The sequence below is a fragment of the Crotalus tigris genome, unplaced genomic scaffold (assembly GCF_016545835.1).
Source record: "Crotalus tigris isolate CLP2741 ecotype Arizona unplaced genomic scaffold, ASM1654583v1 scf7180000018974.730210, whole genome shotgun sequence".
Lineage (NCBI taxonomy): Eukaryota > Metazoa > Chordata > Lepidosauria > Squamata > Viperidae > Crotalus > Crotalus tigris.
The window spans coordinates 661,419-678,918 of record NW_024097305.1 but is presented as its reverse complement, the minus strand read 5'-3'; the positions used below and the strand labels follow the sequence as shown (position 1 = coordinate 678,918).

The 17,500-nt window shown below is 43.9% G+C and overlaps 1 protein-coding gene across 1 annotated transcript; it reads left to right on the top strand.

Moving 5' to 3' along the window:
- Nucleotides 1-292: 292 nt before the first annotated feature.
- Nucleotides 293-17,233, top strand: KLF16 (Kruppel like factor 16). The gene is made up of 2 exons (XM_039358043.1): nucleotides 293-942; nucleotides 14,861-17,233. Exons 1-2 carry the CDS (start codon nucleotides 555-557, stop codon nucleotides 15,157-15,159), a joined length of 687 nt encoding a protein of 228 aa, XP_039213977.1. The 5' UTR covers nucleotides 293-554; the 3' UTR covers nucleotides 15,160-17,233.
- The last annotated feature ends 267 nt before the right edge of the window (nucleotides 17,234-17,500 follow it).

Here is a 17,500-nt window from a genome sequence, read left to right as displayed (position 1 = left end):
TCCACATGCCTTAGAATTGTCAAGGTTGAGAAACACTGCCTTAATACATTTCGTAACGCCACCATTCTTAAGACCACCTGCAGCCCTAAAGCGGACTTATTTTAGTTAATTGGGAAAAATAACAGCCTTGATCCCGGTGCGGACTTTCCTTTCCGCCAATCAACCCAGGCGCATCCACAGCGCCGTCCAGCGCTCGCCCGGATTTTTTTTTTTTTTTTTGGCAGCCCAGGCTGGCAGCGCTAAACCGACGTCCTCCTCCCCCGTAGCCACCCGCTCCGCTCCCTCCCCCCCGCCTGGGAAGGTGGAGACTCGGCGGGGAGGAGGGTCACAGCCTCGGCTGCCCTCCAACCTGACGCTCCCTGGCTGGGCGGAGACGAGGCAGGCGGCTCTTCCCCCACCCTTCCTTCCGTCTCCACGTTGCGCCAGGGCGAGGCAGTCGCGTTGGTGTAGCCAGCCGCTGTATCGGGAGGCCGGGCGTCCGATCTTCGCTTGGGAGGCCGGGCGAGCCGTTCCAAGAGGCGCCTCCGACGGCTCCCCGCTTCTGGAGCGGCGTCATGTCTGGCTTGGATTATCTGGCCGCCGAGTGCCTGATGTCCATCTCCAGTGGGGCCTTGATCCACCCGGCCTCCAGCCTCATCAGCGCGAAAGAAGAGCGAGGCGGGCGTCCCCCTTCCCTCCCCAGCGCCCGCCATCCGGGGCGCCCCGACTCTGCGCTTTCGGACTGCAGCGGGAGCTGCTCCTCTTCGCCCGGAGGGGGCGAGCCGCGAAGCGGCGTCCCGGTCCTGCCGCAGGCGGGGGAGCTTCCCCGAAGAGCCGGCGCTGACAGCCCCGCCAGCCTCTCCGCCATCTCCCCGGCCAAAAGGCACCAGTGCCCTTTCCAAGGCTGCATTAAGGTCTACGGCAAATCGTCGCATCTGAAGGCGCATCTCAGGACGCACACCGGTAAGAGCCGAGTCAAGCCCGGGATTGGATCCCGCCTCCCTCTCCCTGTTGCTCCCGGCTGAGACCCCCAACAGGGTACCCCGAGGCCCTGCAGAACCGCCTCCACCGCCTCTCAGTCCGCATCTTTTGGGCCCCCTCGGCCACCCCTGTTCCCGCTTCCTCCCGCCCCCCCCCAGGTCTCCACCCACGTGGAGACCGCGCCTCTCTCGGCTTTGGCGCACGGATTTCCTCTCGGTCCGGGAGGGAGGCATTTCGCAGGGTTGGTCGCTTTCCTAACCTCCCTTGCTTCTCAGGCTCATGATCTGCAGGATTTCACCTCCCACCCTCTCTTGATCCCTCCAGGGAAAGCAAGATGCCGCCGCCACCCCCGCCCTGGGGATCCTTGGCCCCACGTGCTTGGCCGGGCAGCTCGAAAGCGAAAGTGCATTGGAGGAGGGAGGCGGGGGAGACTTTGGCGACCCGTCCTGATCGGTGCGGGTCTTTAGCCTTAGGGTACTTGCAGGTAATGGCCCTGTCCTGCCGATGGCGCAGTAGAGCCTCTATGTTCCAAAGCAGGCTACCGTAATAGAAGGAACTCTAGGCGCGCCAGGGAGGTGTTGCTCTCACTACGGCGCTTCCAAATGTAGACTCTGCCTTTCTGGCAGGCGGGGCCCCCCGCAAGGAAGGGGGGGGTGTCTTTCTGGCTCGCTTAGAGCCCCCGCCCCTTCCGAAGGGTTCCTTTGGAGATGGCTGCGAGCTTCAAATCTCGCCCACTCTTGTTGGCAGAGCCTGGTGATTGCTGCCTACGCCGGACGATCGGAGAGAGGTGGGGCCATCCGGGGTGGCCTGATGGGATGGGGGCCTCCCCGTTGGAACTTAATCCCAGGGCGGGGAGGGAGATCCAGCCCTGGATTTTTCCCCATGGATCCAGAGCCTCTTCTGCCTGCCCGGCTCCCCCACCCCCCAATTGAAGAGGGACACAAAGGGAGGTACCCGGGGTGGGTGGAGCAACGCGCGAGCATAGAAGCCGCGTGGGTGTGTCCGCCAAACGACCACCTCTCTGCCTTGTCGTTGGGAGCGCAAAGCTTGGCTCTGCAGAAAGGAGAGGAGATAAAAATCATAAAAAAGAGTTGAATTTTGCCAAGAAGAGCCAGGGGTCCAGCAGCTAAGATCATTATTTGGAGTCACCTCTTTGCCATGTGCTTGGAACTCACTCCCAAGCAGTGTTTTTTTTTTTTTTTCCTAAAAAAAAAAAGGTGCCGGAACTCACACACATCATACAACCCACCTTGCCTACCCTACAAGGTTCCATCCAAAAAAGGTGCCAGAACTCCGTTCTGGGCCTTCTATGAGAAAAAAAGCCCTGCTCCCAAGAGAAATAGTCAGCAGGGCCCTGAATGAGGTTCCTTGGAAAGGACCAGTATAATCTGAAGTGTGGGTGTGGGGCTGGGAAGAGGAGGAGTTGGTTCAAACTACCCCTCAATGAGGAAATCCACTGATGACCTTCAGAAGTCCTTGCTCAAGTTGCCCTACTTTTGCAGGGGTGTTGGGAGGGCCAGCAAATGACTGTTGCCATCTTGTGGAGGATGCTGACTCGGTGGGGTTCACTTCTCAGGGACCACACCTTCCAAAACTGGGTACAAAGTCAGTGCAGATGTGTTAAATGTGGTGTGGCTTGGGTGAGTTTATGAGAGGCTATTTACTGTTTGGTTTGTACAGAACAAGGGCTTGTACAGAAGACAAGTTGGCTGCTGAGACCATTCACTAATGGGGTGGGTTCAAAGGAGGACACTCTAGGACAGTTCTTCCCAACCTGGCTGTGTTTGCCACTCTGAAACTACAACTCCCAAGATGCCTCGCTGCGATCTTCCTATATTTCTAATGTGCTCAATGTTTATCCATCTGTGCATGTAAAAGGAGATGGGGCTGAAAAAAAGGATGAATTTTGATAGCCAGGATCCTTTGAATGTGCCAGGAGAAACCTCGGCTGCTTGTTTTGCATCAGCTATGTTTGGTGCCCTTAATCCTCTGGTGGGCGGATAGCTGGGTTAAGCAGCTGGCAGGATTGTGTAGGCAAAGGCATAAAAGCCTGATTAAAAAAAAAAAAAAACCAGTGTGGGAGAGGCTTTCTTTGCCCAGATGCTATCATGTTTAAAGTTGGTGGTTTCTCCGATCTTGCTGAAGCTGGCACATGAATGCATTTACAAGCTGTTAAGTATACAGGGTCTTGCAACAGTCGGCCACTTGTGCAGACCTGTTCCATATGCAAAGATTTGGACATTTTAGTCTTTTAGAAGCAAGCCAAAGGACAGTATTGCAGGATCGTAAAGACCCTGGACAGTAAGGCACTGGATATAAAGGGAAGAGGGTTAAGTGGGGAAAGCCAAATGCCCCGAGGCTAGCAGTGGGCAGTAAATCCAGCAAAAATGTATTATTCCATGCCTGCATTCATTTAATTATTGTTATCCTGCCTTTATTATTTTAGAAGTAACTCAAGACAGCGAACATAGCTACCGTAATACTCCTTCCTCCTCTTATTTTCTCCACAATAAGCCTGTAAAATGGATTGGGCTGAGAGAGAGAGTGACTGACCCAAAGTCACCCAGCCAGCTTTCATGGGTAAGGTGAGACTAGAACTAGAGAGCCAGTTTGGTGTAATGGTTAAGGCACCAAGCTAGAAAGTGAAACACCCACAGTCTTCTTAGGCACAAAGGCCAGCTGGGTGACTTTTGGCCAGTCTGCCCAACCCTCTTCACAGGCTGTTATTGTGGGGAAGATAGGAGGAGGAAGGTGTGTTGGATATGTTTGCTGCCTTCATTTATTTGTAAAAATAATAAAGGTGGGATATAAAAAATAAAACAAAACAAAATAAACTCAACAGTTTCCTGGGCCTAAAGTCACCCAGCCGGCTTTCATGCCTAAAACAAGACTAAAACTCACAATCCTTATGCCAAACTGACTTTCGTGTGACATAATGGAAAGCTGTGAAGTCATTTGGTGCTTGGGTTTTTGTAACTATGTCCTGTTCTTCAAATTGAAAACTAATCTTGTCCCCTAGTGAAATTGTCCTCAGTTGGAGATTAAAAATGAGATATTTGCAGATGTAATTTGGGCAGAAGGCAAGGAGCAGGAATGAAATGTACTCCCTGTGATTTAATAACAGCAATCAACACCAGGCAAGGGACCTCTCTCCCTCACGTTAAGCTGCTGAGTTGCAGAAAGTTTAATGAAAAAGTGGATTTGTGTGTGTAAGAAATGGAAGCTTGGAAGAAGAATACCAGTTTGGTCTAATGGTTAAGGCACCAGGTCAGTGGTTCTCAACCTTTTTAATGCCGTGACCCTCAACCGGTCGTAAGTCGAGGACTACTCAACTGGTGCAGCACCATTTGCAGAATGGGACTTTTGGCAGGCTCAGCAGGGCAGAGACAGCCTGGACAATTCCTATTGGCTTTTGAAAGCCAATAAAATTAGACTCTATTCAAGAAAGTCTATTCTATTGGCTTTCAAAAGCCAATAGAATAAAAGGGAGTAGCACAGCTAAGGAAAAGGGGAAAAAAATGGCGGACTGTGCTGTTTGGCGACCCCCGTGAAATGGTCGTTCGATCCCAAATGGGGTCCCGACCCACAGGTTGAGAACCATTGCACCAGGCTCACTGACTCTCAACCCAACCCACGTACAAGATTGCTATTGTGGGGAAAATAACACGAGGAAGGTGTGTTGGATATGTTCAGGGCTTTGAGTTACTTGTAAAAAATAATAAGGGTGGGATGGAAGTAAACTAACAAATATTAAAAAAAAACCTATTGGCTCAAATGTGGGGCTTGCTTTGATTTGTTCTGCCTTCATCCTCTGCTACTGATTTCCACAACATTTGTTTGCATCTGTCAAAGTTAAAAAGGGGCAGAATTTCCATGCTCTATCCAGCAAAATCCTTTCTTCTTCAAAAGAAAACTTCAAAAAGCATTTTTCTTTCAGTGGGTTTTACAATAAATGAAGGTTAACTTTTCTTCATGGTGCTAGTCTTTTTCTTAATCGTCCTAAAAACTTGCAATCCTACTTTTCAACTTTTTCCACGTATTGTGTTACGTTTTAAAACATGTTTTTGTTTTCCCAACTTTCTTCCTTGTGCCAGGAAATCTCTATCTGATTGATGATGATTTGGGAGGGGTTTTTTTATTCATTATTTTAGAAGAGGACAAAATATAGGCAAAATACCAAGATACACTACAATAAGTAAGTTTAGTTAAGCAATTCTTTACTTTAGTTGAGCAAACCAGAAAAAAAAGCGAGAGAGGAACAAACAAAAAAGGTGTGTCTTATATATTAAAGTTTACAGTCATTGGTTTACTAAAATACTACATAATATTATAGTAATCAGATACAAAATATTACTCTAAAATTACCCTAAAATCTATACCACAAAAGAATTTGCTTAACCTTCTGATTGGTGGAAAATGTTGCCTTCTCCAGAATGGATAAATTACATATTTCCAAATGTCAGTCTTTAATATCTGGAATAATACTGGAAATTCGCCAACCTCTCTAGATTATTATTTTAGCCTCCATCCATGTGGAGAGTGTGAGGCTGATTTCTCATAGTCAACTTCCAGAGTTTTGTTCTATCCTTTAACGTCACACTGACATCTTTAATCTTTAAAGGATTTCTCCATAAATCTATTTAGGTATAGGTAGCCCTTAACCTATGACCGTAATTGGATCCAGAATTTCCATTGCTAAACAAGGTGTGGTTAAGTGATTAACACCTGTTTTATGATCTTATTTGCCACAGTTGTTAAGTGAATTGCTTCGATTGTTAAGTGAATCACCTAGTTGTTAAGCAAATCCAGCTTCACTTGTTGACTTTGCTTATCAGAAACTGGCTGGGATGGTTGCAAATAGTGATAACTTGACACTGGGAGTCTGCAACCATTGTGAATACATGCTGGTTACCAAGCACCTGAATTTTGATCAAATGACCATGGGAATACCCCAGTGGTTGTAAATGTGAGGACGAGTCACTCTTTTCAGTGCAATTATAATTTCAAATGCTTGCTAAAGGAATACTTGTAAGTTGAGGGCTTACTTGTACATTAAACTGCTATGCCTAAAAAGTGACAAATGTTTACTGGATGGATCAATAAACCTTCTCCATATCTGAGAGCTTGTAGTTTTATGCAATGTGCACTTGCTTTTTTTAAGGAGAAACCTGTGTGTTCCCTATCCAATCATTTTCTCCAATTGCCACTTATTTATATCAAGGCACGATAAACTGAATGACTAGATCAGTGGTTCTCAACCTTTCTAATGCCGCGACCCCATAATACAGTTCCCCATGTTGTGGTGACCCCCAACCACTTATACATCACCGGGTGCCAGGGGCGTGGCCAAAGAAAAGGGGGATAAAAATGGCGGACAGCCTTGTTTGGCGACCCCCGTGAAATGGTCGTTTGACCCCAAATGGGGTCCCGACCCACAGGTTGAGAACCACTGGACTAGATTAATGGTGCCAACTGGAGTTGAACATTTATACCCTTTGGCAAGTCAAACCCAACTTGGATTGTATTGTAGGCAACTTCTGATGTTGCAGCAATGTTCACGGGATAAGCCAGAAGATACCATTGGTATAAAGCCAGTTTGGTGTAGTGGCTAAGGCACCAGGATGGAAACCAGAAGATGGCGAGTTTTAATCCAGTTTTAGGCATGAAAGCCAGTTGGGTGACTTTGAACCAATCACCAGGAGACTGTGAGTTCTAGTTCCGCCTTAGGCATGAAAGCCAGCTGGTGACTGGACCAATCACTCTCTCTTGCCCCTTGTCACCTCACAGGACTCTTGTGAGGAAAATAGGAGAAGGAAGATTGTGTACATTTGCTGCCTTGAGTTATAAAAACAAAAGCTGGATAAAAAAATCCAAAATAAATAAATGATAGGCTGAAGAACTCCCTTCATAGCGTAGGCCCAACTTGGGTGAACTTTCTTTCCATGTTTTTTTCCTTGAAGCACAAGGACCATCAAATACAAACAATGAAAGTTTAAGAAAAATTGAAAAAAAAAACCCCAAAGCAAGGAAGAATCACTTTGATGGATGGGTGGTACATAAATTTATTACATAAATAAAAATATATATGGAAATGGAAGCCAGGAACAGCTTTTTGAAAATGAAACTATGGTATGTAATGAAAGGAATTCTATGCAGAGATCTCCTTGTTTAAGAACCCATTTTGTTCCCTGAGAAAATTTTACTTGCATTGCAGTTCCACATTAGCAGACTTTGTTTTAAGCAGAGGCTTCTTTTTCCTCTTATCCTGGTCATCCTCCTCCATTTCTCTGTCATTCTTTTTTTTTTTTTGATGCTCAAATTAAAAAAAAAAAGTCCTGTCTAGTCACATAAGATCCACCATCTGCTGCCTGAGGCCAACCTTCTCCCATAGGGACCCCCTGCAAAACCTCCCACAAGCATAATTAAAGGGAACTGTGTCTCTTTATGTTCTCTTTATGTCGCTGCTTTTGGTGCCCATCAAATCTTTCATTAAAAGCTAACATTAAACCTTTAACAAGCACAGTGTTTCAAGCTACCCCCTATTTTTCTTAGGTTTGGGATTTTCTATTGACTACCACTACTTAACGAATCTGGAAGGAATAATAACCAGTTACACAATCTGCTAAACCTTCCAGGGAGGGCTCCCTGTCTTCTCCTTGGATAGGAGTCAGGAGTCTTCATTTTTCAATGGTTTACATCAGTGGTTCTCAACCTTTTTAATGCTGTGACCCCCCAACCGGTCGTAAGTCGAGGACTATTCAACCGGTCGTAAGTCGAGGACTACTCAACTTGTGCAGTACCGTTTGCAGAATGGGACTTTTGGTGGGCTCAGCAGGGCAGAGACAGCCTGGACAATTTCTATTGGCTTTTGAAAGCCAATAGAATTAGACTCTGTTCAAGAGAGTCTATTCTATAGGCTTTCAAAAGCCAATAGAATAAAAGGGAGTAGCACAGCTAAGGAAAAGGGGAAAAAAATGGCGGACTGCATTGTCTGGTGACCCCCGTGAAATGGTCGTTCGACCCCAAATGGGGTCCTGACCCACAGGTTGAGAACCACTGGTTTACATAGTCTTTCTCAACCTCAGTGACTTTAAGATGTATGGACTTCAACTCCCAGAATCCCCTGGACAGCATGCTATTGTGTTATTAACAGGTTGTCAGCAGGTGAAGTGTGAGAGAGTCTCTAAACAACTTGGAGAATCTACTGGGTTGAAGTCAAGTAGATTGCAGAATGCACACACACACACACACAATTTTTTCAGTAAAATATAGAAAAGAAACAAGAAGAAAGATAAAAAATAGAGAAACAAGAAAGATAAAAAAAACATTCAATTATGTGTTCTCTGCCCTTTCTAAAAAGTAGTTATCATTTTAAACTTTTCCCCAACCTCTTTTGTCTCATTTTTAATCTCTAGGTCCCAAAATCAACCATTCGTATTTTTCTTCTTTCCATAGAAAGTCCATATGAATTCTAATCTTTCAAAAGTCCTTATCATTTTTTTTCTCTGACCAAACTGGTCAGCTTGCCATTTCTCCACCTTCAGTTAATTTTATAAATCTAATCTTCCACTGGAAGCATTTTATTAATTTTCCAACTTTTTGTATACCATCATCATATACAATATTAATTTTGTATATTTTTTTCTATTTCCTTGTCCATAAAACTGAGTAAGAATAATAATTGCATTGTGATATCAGTGTGTAATTTTTTTTTTGGCATTGTACAGGTTTGTACCCAAAATTTTGTTGCTTTTTCACAAACCCGCCATGCATGATGAAAACCCCCCTCTTCCTTTTCACACTTCTAACGTTGGTTGGATATCCTTTTTATACACTTTACACAATTGAGCAGGTATTACATAGCATTGGTACCTATAAAAGTTCTCTTTTAAATTTATAGCACAACATAAACGTATTCCCCATTCCCCACATTTTTTTACCATAGATCCATGTTTATATCAAATCAAAATTTGTAGCCCATTTCATTATGCAGGCTTTCATCTGTTCAAATCTTAATAACAGATTGTACATTAGCTATTATATAATCATCATTCCCACATAATTCTATTTCTGATTCAGTTCTTCGTTCTCGCTTCCGATTTTCCTTTTATCCATAATATTTATTTTTATTTATTTTATTAAATTTGTTTGCTGCCCATCCTACCATAAGATAACTACAGTAATAAACCTCTCCTTCATTGGATGTTGGCCTTACCAGGTAGACCAGACAGGAAACAAGACCACAAGCTAATTCTATTTTATTGTAAGCCTACATTAACAAAATCTTTTAAGTCTGAAGGTACATACAAGTAGTCCTTGACTTACGACCACAGTTGAGCCCACGTTTTTGTTGTTAAGTGAAACGTTTGTTAAATGAGTTTTGCCCCACTTTGACTTTTCTTGCCACAGTTGTTAAGTGAAACACAGTTAAGGGACTCTGGCTTCCACACTGACTTTGCTTGCCAGAAGGTCACAGAAGGTGATCATTTAACCCCAGGACACTGCAACTGTCATAAATATGAGTCAGTTTCCAAGCATCTGAATTTTGATCACTTGACCATGGGGATGCTGCAATGGTCATGCATCACTTTTTTCAATCCTGATGTAACTTCGGTCACTAAATGAACTGCTGTAAGTCAAGGACTACCTGTATTTTCCCCATCTCCTTTACAGTCTGCAAAATTGGGGAGGGTCTCTCCTTAGTTCTTTTTCTACCCATTATGCAGCTGTGGGTTATTCCATCTCTTATCTCACCATTCCCTAGGCCAGGGGTAGGCAACTTTGGCTCTTCTATGACTTGTGGACTTCAACTCCCAGAATTCCTGAGCCAGCCATGCTGAGGGGAAAGGGAGAGGTTTCCAAGCTGAGCCATGCTGGCTCAGGAATTCTGGGAGTTGAAGTCCACGAGTCATAAAAGAGCCAAGGTTGCCTATCCCTGCTCTAGGCAGCTTCTCTTCCTTTCTCCCCAAGTCTTTGCCACATACTATTACATCTGATTATAAGAAAACCATTGAAGAGTGTCCATCTGTTGCTGATAGTTTCCTTGTTTTCATTTTAATTTCTTCCTTATCTTGCATGAATAAATCCCTGTATGTTAACCATAGTTCTTTATCTGCTATTTTTCTCTTCTGTAGATGTCAACAGTGATATTTTTGGACAAAGTCTGGCTTATAGTTGCTCCATATTCTTGATAATAGATATTATTGAGACCTACATTTACTTTTGTTTTATCATTCCATTAAAAAAACACCACTCAAAGCTGGTGTCTTCTTTCAAAGTTCAGATCTCTGCCATTATAATAGCAATAGTCTCACTTAGTTCAGTGCAGTTTCCAGTGTGCATGGCAACGTGTATTGTTAATTCATTGCAAGCATGAGCTACATTCTTAACCATATTGTGACTTCCAAGAGTGCCTTCTTGTGTTTAGTAGACATAATTATGTTGGGAATAATGAGGTCGGTATGAATATGCTACTGAATTCTTATGACAACATAAGAATTTGGGGCCCACTACCAGCCTGACAACGTGGCAGAGCTTGGTTTGATAGCTTGGGGTTATGACACAACTTTGGGAGCACTTCAGTTACTTGGGCCTTTGATTATAAATAATCATTCTGATTCTGTTGATTAGCATCAGAAATAATTTTCCTCTTTGGTTCCTCTCCCTTGCATCCAGTGGCAACAAAAACAAATATTTATCTTGGGAAGGAAACTCCCTGTAAGTATGCATCTTGTCTCCCACCCATGGAGCCTAAAGTTGGTTTAGAGCAGGGGTGGGGAATTATGGCCCCTTTATGACCTGTGGACTTCAACTCCCAGAATTCCTGAGCCAGCATGGAAACAGCTTGAGCCCGGCAGATGATTCAGGGTAGAATGAGATAAGCCCGTGTAAACCCTATTGTGACTGTTAGGGTGGACAACACAAGGCTGTGGCAGAATCGCTTATCTATATCAGTGCAGTCTGCCGCAACAGAAGCAGATTAAAATGAGGCAAAAATGGAGAAGGACTTGCAAAGAGCCGGTTTGATGTTGCAGCTAAAACTCCTAGGGTTAGAAACCAGGCGACTGAATTCTAGTTCTGCCTTAGACAAAGAAACCAATTGGATGACTTTGGATCAGTCCCTCTCTCTTGGTCCAGCCCACTTCATAGGATTGGTGTTTCTCAGCCTTAGCGATCTTAAGTTGTGTGGGCTTCAACTCCCAGAATTTCCTAGCTAGTTGGGGAATTCTGGGAGTTGAAGTTCATAGTCTTAAGTTGCCAAGGTTGAAAAACAGTGTTGAGGGAAATAGAAGATGAGACCATTAGTTACAACGCCTTGAATTGCACAAATAAAAGTGCGATACAAATAATATATGGGAATAAGCTCCTCTGAAGTGCTTTAGGGCTCAAAGAACCTCTTTTTTTTAAAGGACTAAGATTAGGAGCAAAATGGAAGGTTGGGCTTAATTACTGCCAGCATCCCTTTTAATCATGTTAATAACAGGAACAGTAATAAAGCTGTTTGTGCCTTGGATAACTGGACTCTTTTCTTTTTTTATCCTGGATTCCTCCGGAGATCTGAAGGAGGGCAGACAGAGACTTAGATAAGTTAATGCTGATGTTCAGGGTATTATTGGAACAGTGATGTGCTAATGATAATAATGAAGGACCAGTGCAAGCATGCTAGAAAGGGATCTATGCATGTAAATAAATCTGTTTCTCCCCATTACAACTAGTCCTCAAATTACAACAGTTCATTTAGTGACAGTTCAAAGGCACTAAAAAAGTGACTTATGACCATTTTTCACACTTGTGACCGTTGCAGCATCCTCATGGTATACGTGGTCACTTGAACAAAATTCAGATGCTTGGCAACCGACTCATGTTTATGATGGTTGCACTGTCCTGGGGTCACGTGATCACCTTTTGCAACCTTCTAACAAGCAAAGTCAACGGGGAAGCCAGATTCACTTAACAACTGTGTTACTAACTGAACAACTGTAGTAATTCACTTAACCGTGGCAAGAAAGGATGTAAAATGGGGCAAAATTCACTTAGCAACTGTTTTGAAGAAACAGTTGGGCTCCGTTGTGGTTGTAAGCTTGATTTTATCTTCTTGCATATTTTCTCTCTTCACTTTCCTTTTTTCCAAGTTAAAGAGCCCAAAGTTATTTATAAAACATTATCAATAGCTTTACATTTTTCTGTTTTTACTGCATGTATATATTGTGTTATCCTTTGGTTGTGAGCCGCCCAGACTTTGGCTTTAAGATGCATGGCCATACAAATGTATTTATTTGTTTTTTATCCCTCCTTTATTAATTGACAAGTAACTCAAGGTGGTGAATATATCTAATACTGCTTCCTCCTCCTGTTTTCCTTACAACTACAATCCTGTGAGGTGGCTTGGGCTGAGAAAGAGTGACTGGCCCAAAGTCACCCAGCCACCTTTCAAATAACAACAACAATAATAGTAGTAGTAATAGTAGTGTTGGAAGGGACCTTGGAAGTCATCCAGTCCAACCCTCTGCTCAGGCAGGAAACCCTATACCATTTCAGACAAATGGCTGTCCAGTCTCTTCTTAAAAATTTCCAGTGTTGGAGCATTCACAGCTTCTGGAGGCAGGTTGTTCCACTGGTTAATTGTTATGTCAGGAAATATACCTAAGGTGGGATTAGAACTCACAGTTTCCTTGCAGTTGGCCCAGTGAGTCAGAGAAACCTGCTCATTAAGAATAAGGAATGAAATGGAAATGATTATGTAATAGAAAAATAGGCCATATCAAGGAAAGGTTAGGGCTGTAGCAGTACAGTATATGTTGACTGATAGGGGTGCTTCCTCTTGGTTTAGCTAATCTGAAGGAGGGCCAGCCTTCAGAATGAATGATAAATCAGAGAAAAATCTTGTTATGCTTCAACCATGTAGTACACTGAAGTAGAATTATACAACTATTCATTCTAAGCATCTGTTCAAAATTACAATAGCACTGAAAAAAGTGAGTTACAACTAATCCTCATAGACACGGGATCATAATTTGGGAGCTTGGCAACTGGCGTGTATATACAAAGGTTGCGACATCCTGGGGCCATTTGCGAACTTTCCAGCTGGCCTCCAACAAACAAATCAATGGGGGAAAGCTGGATCCTCTTAACAACTGGGTAATTCGCTTAATTGCAGTGATTCATTTAACAGCGGTGGCCAAAAAGGTTGTAAAATTGAGTGCAACCCTAACAATCATCTTGCTTACCAGTGGAAATTCTGGTCCAAACTGTGGTTATAAGTCGAGGACCACATGTATGTGAAAAGGAATAATATTGCAGCTAATTCACAAAATTCAAAGCATTTAAGCTGCAGCAAAGTTCTCTTGATTTTTGTTCCGTATTGTCTGACAAGTTCAATATACTTCTATGCCCTGAAGAAAGAAAAAAAATCACGCTTTTAATTGTAATCTCACAGTTTTGCTGTTCTTCTGATGTCAGACTTGCATCTCACAAATGTGTAGAATCTCTGTCAAAATCCCAAACCTTTCTGTGAACTTATTCCTCTGCTGACTTGTGTTTCTCAACCTCAGCAACTGTACGGTGAGTGGACTTCAGCTCCCAGAATTGATGTTGCAGGCTGGGGAATTCTGAGAGTTGAAGTCCAGTCATCTTAAAAGTTGCCAAAGTTGAGAAAGGCTGATCTGAGTGAGAGCATCTCAGTTATAGAACTGTCCCCTCATCCCCACCGCTAATCTTCTTTCTCAAGATCCCTCATGTACAGCCAACTACTTCAGGGTAGAAGTCCTTTAAGCTTTCTTGAAACAGATAATCCTTAAAGTTACGACTATAATGAAGCCTGCCCGTCTCAGTAGTAACACGAGACAGCCGTTAAACAGGTCTGTCATGTGACCAGCCTGATTTTATGAGCTTTTTGCAGTGTTTGTTGAGCGAATCCACGGCTAAGCAAACCAGTGGTTTGCTAGGGCATGGTTTTGCTGAAAACTGGACATAAATGTTGTTTTTTGGCAAAACCATCGTGAAACACAATCATGTCACTACAGGATGCCGCAAGCAGCCGTATTCAGCCACTCACACACTCTCAGGCCAACCCACCTCACAGGGTTGCTGTTGATGGGAAAATAGGTGGAGGATTGTACGTTGGATATGTTCACTGCCTTAAATTATCTGTAAAAGCAATAAAGGCAGAATACAAATAAAGAGGCCCTGTTGCCAAGATCCCAAAGTGTGGTCACATGACTGCTGGGGAGTGGAGGTGCATCCATTGGAACTTTGAATCTGGATTGCAAATACCCCCCAGGCAGGTTTGTTGGAACTTCAGATGGTCTCCAAGTAACCAGTCGTAAGTTGAGGACTCTCTGTACTAATTTTGTTGGTTTTAAACTGATTTCTGTCCTTCAAGTTTGTAATTCCTGCTTGGGATGGTTTAGTTTGCTTCTCTTCCCATAAAATCCTCTGGGTTTTACTAGGATAAAAATAATTCAGAGCTTATGTCGCAGTGAACTTGTTAGCTCGCTGAAGCTTTTCATTGTCATTTAGGATTTCTGTTTGGATTGTACTATACTTATTTACCTTTGGGATGAATGCTACCGTTTAACTGTAAACATTACCTTAGGGCAGGGGGTAGGAAACCTTGGCTCTTTTATGACTCGTGGACTTCAACTCCCAGAATTCCTGAGCCAGCATGAAGGAATTCTGGGAGTTGAAGTCCACAATTATAAAAGAGCCAAGGTTGCCTGCCCCTGCCTTAGGGGATCTCTTCTAGTGTCTTGTTTCCAGCTAGCCTATTTGCCTATTTAAAATCTGGTCTTCAGAGATAGATTGCTTCTGCACATGGAGGCTCTAGTACCACCAGCTCCTGAGAGTAACCAAAATAACCATCTCTCTTTGTCTCTCTCCCTGCCTTTTTTTCTCTTTGCAGGTGAGCGTCCATTCCCGTGCAATTGGGCTGGCTGCCAGAAGAGGTTTGCACGCTCGGATGAGTTAGCCCGCCATTTCCGCACCCACACCGGTGAGAAGCGGTTTGCCTGCCCACTCTGCGAGAAGCGGTTTATGCGGAGTGACCACCTGACCAAGCACGCCCGCCGCCACCCAACTTTCCAGCCTGGCATGGTCCGACGATCTGATTGCTACAGAGCCTCCCCTACTGACTCAGCTGGCAGCAGCTTGGCCGGAAGCCCCGCCCCTGGCAGCCCCGCCTCTGACAGCCCCGCCCCTTAAAGGGGGCATGCCACCATGTTTCTTGTCCTCCCAGACCTGGCCTCTAGGGGGAGACCAGATACTATTTCAGAGGCATTTTTTTGATTCAGAAACTTGGTTTCCCCATCACTTCCAGTTATGATTTAATATGCCTTATTTCAGAAAAAAAAAAAAGCTTCTTCTTGTGCTTGGTGGCCATTTTGATTATTGTACAAATCCCTCTCCCTGCTTGCTTCCAAGCTGTAGCCTCTATGCACATTCCCATCCCACCCAAGCTGAGGATGGCAGGATTTGTGGAAACTAATCCAGCAGACTTGATTAAACTTGGTTGATGTTCCTTTGGAACATCCGTTGTGGCCCCCAGTCAGGGGTAACAGATGATTTCCTAGCCCTTGGTCAAAGAGATAGTCCCAACATCACTTTGCCTCAGTTTTCCAGCTGCAAAGAGACTTTATTCCAGGGGTGTGCAACCTTGGCAACGTTTAAGACCGATGGGAGTTGAAGTCCACAGGTCTTAAAATTGCCCAGATTGGACACCCCTGCTTTATTATTGTTGGAACTGTTCAGCTCAACCCTTCCCTATCATGGTGAGAATGCTGATTTTCACATTCATTGTAGCCCTCAGGAAATGAAAGTACCTTGTTTCACTTAGCTTTAAGCCTCTCTTTCTGGCCAACCTACAGATAAAGGAGAAACGATTGACTCTTCGCATTTAGAAAGAGACTGTGGTGGAAACTGCTCTCTATGATTTTTGGCCCTCTTGTGTTCAATAATCAGAATTAAATTGCCTCTGAGTAGGGAGGGACCATTTTAGCCATCAAGGCTAACAGCAAAACATATGAAATCATGGCTTTCCATCCCGTCTCCCCATCCCTGGCCTAAATTGATTGTCTGCAAACCATCTTTTGGGGAAATGTTCATATTGACGTAGGCCCTTTGACACTAGAACTGCAGCAAAAGTGGGAGATGATTCTTTTTCCCCACAGGGAAATTGGGTGTTGGTAACTAACCTTTTGACCTGATACTGTATGTAAATATATATCCCCCCCCCCAGGTCAACTTTACTTAAGGTAAAAAAGATGAGGACCTGTTTCTACGGGTGTATCTGTTTCAGGGTGTGTGTGTGTGTGTGCGCATGTGTGTTTATGGTTTTTATAAAATATGTATTTATTCCTTTAAAGATAGAATGCAGGAGACCAGTGGTAAAGTTTTATTGTCTGAATGGTTGGCACATGGATGAACTAAACCTGAAAGGAATGGGATTTTTAGTATGACTCAGGACACCTAAAAGCACTTTTTCTCACTTTCATGGGGCTGTGGCAACTGCTCTGCACAGCTGTACACCAGGCAAGTGTGTATGTGTGTGAGTTCCTTGTTTAAAAATGGATGCTTTAATGCTTTTGGTGATGATGGTTCTTTGCAAGCTGTCAGGTGTCTCTCAACAAGGCTAGACAGGAAGCAGGCCCAAGCAGGCATTTGAGGATACAAAGCTCCAGTAAGTAGATTTATGGTGGAAAAATGAATGCAGCCATTATGAAAGAATTTCAGTAATTGCTCTGTATTAAATGAAAAGTACGTGTTTTGTGAAATCCAGCTTTATTTTCTGGTGGCTTCTAGTGCCCATAAGCCATAGCTGGTGTGAAGCTGCTGGTCTAGTATTAGGCTATTTGCTTTGGATTTGGAGAGAATTGGCTCTTATATAAAAGCATCTTTGATTTCCTTCAGTGCTCTGCTTCTGAAAAACGTAAATCCATTTATGCAGACATGGCTGTCTTTGCACTTGCATTTTGAGAACAAGCCATGCTGTCACCATTCTTAGCCTGGCAAATAAGGTGGAATAGGATAATGAGATCTGGGCAGAAGTGCCATTTAGATGTTTCAAGGGATAGCAATAGAAGGAACTGGGAAGCAAAAAGCAGGAGGGAACAGATGTTGCCATATTAATGAGTCTTCCCCTTGGCAATATAGGTGGTTCTCGACTTACAACAGTTCATTTGGTGACTGAAGTTAAAACAACCCTGAAAAAAGTGACTTCCGAACGTTTTTCACACTGTGCAGCATCCCCATGGTCACGTGATCAAAATCCAGATGCTTGGCAACTGACTCATATTTATGATGGCTGCAGAGTCCCGGGGTCACGTGATCACCTTTTGCGACCTTCTGACGAGCAGAATCGACGGGGAAGCCAGATTAGCAACTGTATTACGCAACAACTGCAGTGATTCATTTAACAACCGTGGAAGAAAGGCTGTTGTAAAATGGAGCAAATTTCACGTAATAACTGTCTCATTTAGCAACATAGATTTTGGGCTCAGTTGTGGTCGTATGTCAAGGACTGTACTGTGCAGGTAGTCCTCAGCTT